This window comes from Euleptes europaea, chromosome 8, assembly GCF_029931775.1.
Source record: "Euleptes europaea isolate rEulEur1 chromosome 8, rEulEur1.hap1, whole genome shotgun sequence".
NCBI lineage: Eukaryota > Metazoa > Chordata > Lepidosauria > Squamata > Sphaerodactylidae > Euleptes > Euleptes europaea.
Genome location: NC_079319.1, coordinates 14176892 through 14185234, shown reverse-complemented (window position 1 = coordinate 14185234; position 8343 = coordinate 14176892). Strand labels below are relative to the sequence as shown.

The following is an 8343-nucleotide window of genomic DNA, read 5'->3' as shown; positions in this document are numbered from 1 at the left end:
CCAAACTGCACTATTTACACTCTATATACAGGCCGAGCGGGTCTTCTCAGAAGTACGAAGCGTCCCTTCAAGATATTGAGAGGTACAGTGAAATCGCTCTGGAGTTCAAAATCTGAACAAGTTGATGAAGTCCTGGGGCGAAAGAGAAACGGAGCAGCTCTCTGGGTTGTTAGCTGTACACGGATGATCGGTGCCCTAGAAAGGGGAAACAATTTACAAATGGTTACTTGATCGGTGGCATATCTTTAGGTAGTTTACAGTGCAGTCCCAAAGAGTGTTACACTCTTCCGAGTCCACTGAAGTCAACGGGCTAAGAAGGATGTAACTCTGCTAGGGATGAATGCAGCCACAGACTTCTTGAAGAGGATCATGTCGTAAGGAATGCTGCAGCAAATGGTGGGCAGACCAAAACGAAAGTCTGCATCACAATTCTGCCCTCAAATAACATGTCCGATGGTTCTTGTAGGTTATCCGGGCTGTGTAACCGTGGTCTTGGAATTTTCTTTCCTGACGTTTCGCCAGCAACTGTGGCAGGCATCTTCAGAGGATTAACACTGAAGGACAGTGTCCTTCAGTGTTAATCCTCTGAAGATGCCTGTCACAGTTGCTGGCGAAACGTCAGGAAAGAAAATTCCAAGACCACGGTTACACAGCCCGGATAACCTACAAGAACCAATGAACTCTGGCCGTGAAAGCCTTCGACAACATGTCCAATGTGTGTGTCAGGTGACATCAAGTTGCAGCCAACATATGGCGACCCCACAGGGTTTTCAGGGCAAGAGATGAACCGAGGTGGTTTGCCATTGCAACCCTGGACTTCCTTGGTGGTCTCCCATCCAAGTACAAACTAGGGCCAACCCACTTTGATTAGCTTCTGAGATCTGATGAGATAGGGCTAGCCTGGCCCATCCAGGTCAGGGCACACACATCTTCTACCCCAAGCTAAACATTTAACAGCTATGAGGCATGCATTTCATTCAATTCGGGGGCCAATCACCTACCTTCCAGGAGAGGATATGGCAGTGTTTGCAGAGCTGCAAAGTATCTCCATACTGCTCCTTCCTTGGGTAGCATCTCACAAGCTTGAAGTACATCTTCTTCCAATCCAAATGTCCTTTATCTGACAAGATTAAACGCTTGCGGATCTGAATTGCAAAACGAATGAATAAATAAATCGCACAACCCTGGTTCAACGGTTGGTTATAGTACAATCCATAACACCCTGAAACAGGTCCTACCAAATCCAGGCTGATCAGAGAGATAAATATATGCCAAATCTATATATATTTTTAAAACATAAATGTGTATGCATTTTAATTATTTGTTTTGTTTAATTGCTGTTTTTAATTGTTTTTATACTTTGTATTACAAAAAATGGTTTTGATATTTTTGATTGGATGGAAAGGTGGCACAGAAATAAATAAACAGAAAATGGGGTCCCAAGAGAACACATGAATAACAAGCAGCTGCTACAAATATTCCTAAAAATATTTGCTTCTGAGTCTCACACGAACACATGAAGCTGCCTTCCACTGAATCAGACCCCTTGGTCCATCAAAGTCAGTATTGTCTACTCAGACCGGCAGCGGCTCTCCAGGGTCTCAGGCAGAGGTCTTTCACATCACCTACTTGCCTAGTCCCTTTAACTGGAGATGTCGGGGACTGAACCTGGGACCTTTTGCACGCCAAGCAGATGCTCTACCACTGAGCCACAGCCCCTCCCCTGTCCTAGCATGACACAGTAACCATTATACCATGCTGATTTTCTGTCCCCCACCCCCACAATTCTGAGTTTCCCAAAACTCTGTTCTTGCTGGCTCTTACCTGTCTGTCTGTGAAGTGGTAGTGGCAAAGTTTTTTCCAGAGCAGCCGGTCCTCGCTCAGCACCTGAAGACTCGGCGCCACTTGCCCAAGGCTCACGATGTCTCTCCCATCTGTTAGCCGCTGCATGATGTTCAATTGTAAACATAAGGGCAGGTCTGTGAAAGTCAGACCTTTAAAGGGAGGCTGGGAAAAGACAGAAAAAGAGAGCAAAGAAGTGAGGTGTGATAACTACGGAAAATGCAAGCAGTTTTCAACCATTAAGAACATTAAGCGGTTAAGGGGAGACATGACAGAGGTCTATAAAATTATGCATGGTACGGAGAGAGTGAACAGGGAGAAGGTTTTCTCCTCAATGTGAACAAGAAGAGTTGGTTTTTATACCCTGCTTTTTCTCTACCTTTAAGGAGTCTCAAACTGGTTTACAATCACCTTCTCTTCCCCTCCCCACAACAGACACCGTGTGAGGTAGGTGGGGCTGAGAGAGTTGTTAAAGAACTGTGACTGGCCCAAGTTCATATGTCAGGGTCCCCAACCTTTTTGAGCCTGGGGGCACATTTGGAATTCTGACACAGCATGGTGGGTGCAGCAACAAAAATGGCTGCCACAAAATGGCTGCCACAGGAGGCGGAGTCAGCCACAAAGTGATTGCTGCAGCTTAACTTTAGTCACACAGTATGGATTCTTGTGCTGTGGCAGCAGCTGCTGCCAAAGCAACATTTTAAAACTGCACAGCCAATCAGAAGCCTTGCTGGGCAAAAGTCTTGCCTGGCCCCACCCACTCCCTAAAAGCTGGGTACCAAAAAAAGGTGTCCTTGGGTGCCATAGCACCTACAGGCACCATGTTGGAGACCCCTGGCATATGTTAAGAACATAAGGAAGGCCATGCTGGATCAGACCAGGGTACATCAAGTCCAGCAGTCTGTTCACACAGTGGCCAACCAGGTGCCTCCAGGAAGCCCAAAAATAAGACGACTGCAGCAGCACCATCCTGCCTGTGTTCCACGGCACCCAAGATAATAGGCATGCTCCTCTGATCCTGGAGAGAATAGGTATGCATCATGACTAGTGTCCATTTTGACTAGCAGCCATGAATAGCCCTCTCCTCCATGAACATGTCCACTCCCCTCTTAAAGCCTTCCAAGTTGGCAGCCATCGCCATATCCTGGGGCAGGGAGCTCCACAATTCAACTATGCGTTGTGTGAAAAAATACTTCCTCTTATTTGTTTTGAATCTTTCACCCTCCTCCAGCTTCAGCAGATGACCCCCTACCTTCTAGTATTATGAGAGAAGGGAGAAGAGTGGGGTATAAATGAAGTAAGTAAACCCGGCCAAGGTATGGATATGTACCCCAAAAGAAGCTAATTTTCATTTAATAATTTAGCTCACAGCTGGATAAATGACCAGCTGTAGTACAACTGATTACTGTCCTTCTGTGATGTAATCCTTGGCAGTTTCACCATCCCTGTCAGAAGTGGTAAAATGAGCAGGGCGTATCTGGCCCTGCTATGCTCATATAAGCACAAATGTCATTTATTAGCACTTCTGTTCACATGAACGCTCCAATTCCTCTTATTATCATTTCCTCCAGAGACCATTATCTGTGAGTTTGGGAGCCAGCTTTGTACTCTCACGTAGGCCAAGGTGTCACTCAAGGCCCGATTGTGGACTCTGAAACCTGTGTCTGTGTACCACATCAGACTTATATACAAAAAAAAATTCCCTCTGCACAGAAAATTGGCATGTTAAGGAGAAGGGTTCCACCTTAGCCTTCTCCCCAACGCTGATTTTCTATGTGTAGACATGGTTTCTATAAGGGCGCCCTTTTATCACATGAGTTTTTCAGTGAAATCTGGAAGAAGCAGATGACTGGTCTTGTTGTCTTGGGACAATGGTGACCACGTGGGGACACTCCAATGATGTAATCTCCAGGCGGCATATCTGTATCTTACCGAGGGGAAGGAGAAGGGACAGATTTCACTCACCAGAAAGGGAGGAGTGAAAGGGTCCAACCTCTAACCTCCGAGTTGGGCATAATTTTTTAATTTATGTGAATTCAGGGGAAGGGCCGTGGCTCAGTGGTAGAGCATCTGCTTGGCATGCAGAAGGTCCCAGGTTCAATCCCCGGCATCTCCAGTTAAAAGGACTAGGCAAATAGGTGATGAGAAAGACCTCTACCTGAGACCCTGGAGAGCCGCTGCTGGTCTGAGTAGACAATACTGACTTGGATCTGATTCAGTATAAGGCAGCTTCATATGTTCATGTGTTCAATTAAACTCAGTGCCGGTTTGTCCTGAGCAAAAAACACCAGGACAACTAAATCTTTAATCACATGCCTAAATCAGTAAGAATTAAATGTGATGACCAACAGTATTCTCTCAGGAATTAATTTTTCCCCTTCCAAATCCTTTTCAGATATTATTTTTTTTTGGGGGGACGACTTAGGATGGATTGGAAGAGCAAGTTAGTTTTCATTTCCTTGACAGGGTTTCAAATGAGTCACCGAAATGCATTACTTGGTTAACACAACCTCCCTCCAACCGTCCTTTCAAGTTGATTTCTTGGCTGCTCCAAAACAACTATTTGCAGACTCAGATATGGCAGAAACATTCGGACTGTTTACTGTAAATAGCCAAGTGCCATGAATACAGTTCATCTATTCACCCATCCCCCACTCCTTTTCTCCTCAACTGTTTTAGCTGAAGTCTGGGAAGGATTGCTCCTCCTTGAAGGGCAAGAGCTGAAGGGGCTTTTCAGGGCCACGTGACATAAAAAGGTGCTGGAGATCTGTGGATTCTAGATGTGTAAACTGACCCATAACAAGCAGGGAAGTCCAGCCTAGATTGGGGTCACTGTGGTCACCTCGGTCATTAACTCTTGAGATAGCACCAGGCAAGCCGCTGGACTAAATCAGCAGTAAGCTCTGCTAACGGAAGGGGGGGTCCACCAATTCCTCCCTCCCTCCACAGACTCCAATTTGCCCCTCATAATGCTCCTAAGAAGCCCTATTTACAAGTTATAGCAAATGCACATACTAATCAATGTACAGCACACCCTTGATTCTTTATGTGTTCATTGAGTACATGTTACAGTCCATGCACGTAAAGCTGAACACCACGTTCATCTAGGTACTAGTCTCCAGTTTAATTTTTAAAGTGAACGCTCATTTCCCTTTTCTTACAAACAAGTGTATGGACACACATGCAGGTTGTACATGCATTCACTGTAACGTGTGAACAGGACTAGAGTGTCCGTTCCACCAGGAGCATTAATTCAGGCTGCAGTAGAAGGAAGACGAGGGAGTTGTATTCCACTGAAATCTCTTCCATCAGCGGAATTTACTGCTGGATCCAACCCATTATCTCTCAGCTACATTGTATATGGCTAGAATTCAAGCATCCAAATCCAGTATGCATGCCACTGGAAGCAATGCATTGCCGAAAGCTGGCATCCATTTCTGATGCACATCTGATGAGTTTTTGATTTCCTGATCCAGCAAGTGATATGAATGCAGAAACCTGCTGATGTGTAGATCTCCTTAGCTCGATCTGGTCACAAGACCATGGTGAATCCAAACAGCCCGAATTTTCTCAGTGTGCTCTGAATACACAATCTAGGAATGCTCACAACTGTCTCACCCATGTAAGTGGGTGAGGTTCCACAAGAAGAGTTGGTTTTTATATGCCGATTTTCTCCACCTTTTAAGGAGAATCAAACCGGCTTACAATCTCCTTCTCTTCCTCTCCCCACAACAGAAACCTTGTGAGGTAGGTAGGGCTGAGAGAGTTCTGAGAGGACTGCGACTAGCCCAAGGTCACCCAGCTGGTTTCATGTGTAGAAGTGGGGAAACCAACCCTGTTCACCAAATTAGAGTCGTCTGCTCACAAGGAGTGGGGAATCAAACCCGGTTCTCTAGGTGAGAGTCCACCACTCTTAACCACTACACCACACTGGCTCAAAACCACATGAAAAAACTAAAGCAAGTGTTATTTGGGGCTGCTAAGATGAAGGTGAGATTCTCACTTACCCTGGTGATTTGGATGTTATTCAGCTGCTGCTGCCAGTGAAGGATCGTCTCCATTCTGTGTACCCACATATTGATGTTTCCAACCAAAACAGACTTGCCAACACTTTGGACCAGGGTACAAAGGGACGTATAAAGGGTCTGCAGCAGTTCCCTTATTAATCTGATATTCTGCTGGTCTTCCAGGACTTTTTATGGGTAAAAAGAAAAAAAAATAGGGATAAGCAAAAAAAAAAAAAAAAAAAGGAAAGTAAACGAATCTAAACTCTGCCTAAGTGGTCTTCATTGGTGTCAGAAACTGAATCTTTCCTTAAAGTTTTTCCAGTGAAAGACTGGATACATCTCGCCCCTGTCCCCAGTAAGAGAAGCTTTAGGTACAGATCTAGATGAAGCTGACGGTGGAAAGTACCGTCAATCGCAGTTGACTTATGGCAACCCCATAGGGTGTTCAAGGCAAGAGATGTTCAAAGGTGGTTTGCCATTGCCTGCCTCTGCACAGCAACCCTAGACTTCCTTGATGGTCTCTCATCCAAGTAGTAACCAGGGCCAACCTTGCTTAGCTTCCAAAATCTGATGAGACTGGGCCATGCAGGTCAGGGCTGAAAGTTAGTGGCTGTTAAATTCCATCGAAATAAAGGGAATAGAAGTTACACATCACTGATTTATCGATGGGACATAAAGGCAATTAATTTTCCAGGTTGGGTCATCATGACTTAGGGATTGCATGCCAAGTATAAAGCTTCAGGCCTACTTTCCACAGAGGTAGTGAACATGTGCCTGAACTGTACCCACTTTGGACTATCGGTAGAAGCTCTTTGTGTGTTACAAAACAGAAAGAATATATGGGCTCTAGGCCATGGATGAGTGGTAGAGCATCTGCTTTTCATGCAGAAGGCCCCAGGTTCAATCCCTGGCATCTCCTGTTAAAAGGATCAGGTAGTGGGTGATGTAAAAGAACTTGACCTGAGACCTGGGGAAGCCGCTGCCTGCCTGAGTAGACAGTACTGACCCTGAGGGACCAAAGGTCTGACTCAGTATAAGGCAGCTCCATGTAAATACTTCAAATAAATAAAATGTAAAAAAATGCTAACCCACACAAAGAAGTTAGACACAGAGAAGAGGGTCCCAGCTTAGCCTTCTGCCAAAAATGGTTCTTTTCTCTTTGCAGGAATTATTTTGTATGGAGGACCGCTCACTCATATGAACAGCCTGATCCTTTGCATGTAATTATCAGTTTTATTTTTGTTTTATCATTACTTTTTTTATCCCACTCTTCTTCCAAGGACCTTGGGATGGCATAGATTAGGGGTGTCCAATCTTTTGGCTTCCCTGGGCCACATTGGAAGAAGAATTGTCATGGGCCACATGTAAAATACACTAACGATAGCTGATCTCATAATATTTTAAGTAAGTTTACGATTTTGTGTTGGGCCGCATTCATAGCTGTCCTGGGCCGCATGCGGCCTAAGGGCCGTGGGTTGGACAAGCCTGGCATAGATCTTTCTTTTCTCCACTGTAATCTCACAACAACCCTGTGAGGTAGGTTACATCGAATGACTGTCCCAAGGTAAGCAAGATAGCTAAGGAGGGATGTGAAAGTCAGCTTCCCTAGTCTCAGTTGGCAACCCTAAGTTAGTGAGCCCTATTGGAATAAATTCAATTGGACTTCCAAACAAACTTCTTCAGAACATGGAACCCCAAACTTACTTCTAAGTAAACATGCTTCAAATTGGGCTGTTCCTTGCGGAGTACTAAGCCAAGGTTTACAGTGTTTTCCTTTCTTTATTTTACCTTTCTGAACGACTTTTTCCAAGATGTTCATGTAGTTTTTCTGGGCAATTCCACTCAGCGACGTTAGCTGGGACTTTGCTATCAGTTCCAACAGCTGCGGATAAAAATAAAGACATTCAGCTTCAGAGTACAAAGATACGTTTCTAATCTTGGCTTTCTTGTCACATGACTCACAGTAAAACAGTTTGGACGTTTGTTTGTTGATGGGACTCTTAAAAAAAATAGGCAATAGAGCCAGAAAGGAAAGGCAGAGGCAGGAGCTAAAGCGATAGCAATCTATCTGCCTCCTCTCATAGGTTTAATTACTAAGCCAAGCCATTAAAAGTGACATTGGAGAAAACCAGATTGCGGTCATCTAATCTTTGCTGTGTAGACCTGCATAGCCCAGACTAGCCCAATCTCATCAGATCTTGGAAGCTAAGCAGGGTCAGCTCTGGTTAGTATTTGGATGGGAGACCACCAAGGAATCCCAGGGCCACTATGGAGAGGCAGGCAATGGCAAATCACCTCTGGATGTCTCTTGCCTTGGAAACCCCATGGGGTTGCCATAAGCTGGCTGTGACATGACGGCATTTTCCACCACCACCAGTCTTTGCTTAGAAACCTTATGGGGTTGTCATAAGTCGGCTGTGACTTGATGGTACTTTCCACAACCAGCAATCTTTATTGTGAGAGGAAACATCACGGAGCATAGGAGAGCTGCTAT

The 8343-nt window shown here is 45.0% G+C and overlaps 1 protein-coding gene across 1 annotated transcript in view; it reads right to left on the bottom strand.

Annotated features, from left to right (window-relative positions):
* Positions 1-8343, bottom strand: part of FBXO32 (F-box protein 32) — a 32298-nt gene continuing 23955 nt past the window's right edge. Inside the window, exons 5-9 of the mRNA XM_056854375.1 lie at positions 7638-7731; positions 5850-6034; positions 1825-2007; positions 1002-1145; positions 1-195 (exon numbers count right to left, since the gene is read on the bottom strand). Of these exons, the coding sequence (XP_056710353.1) occupies positions 106-195; positions 1002-1145; positions 1825-2007; positions 5850-6034; positions 7638-7731 (696 nt within the window). The 3' untranslated portion in view covers positions 1-105. The remainder of the gene's footprint in view (positions 196-1001; positions 1146-1824; positions 2008-5849; positions 6035-7637; positions 7732-8343) is intronic.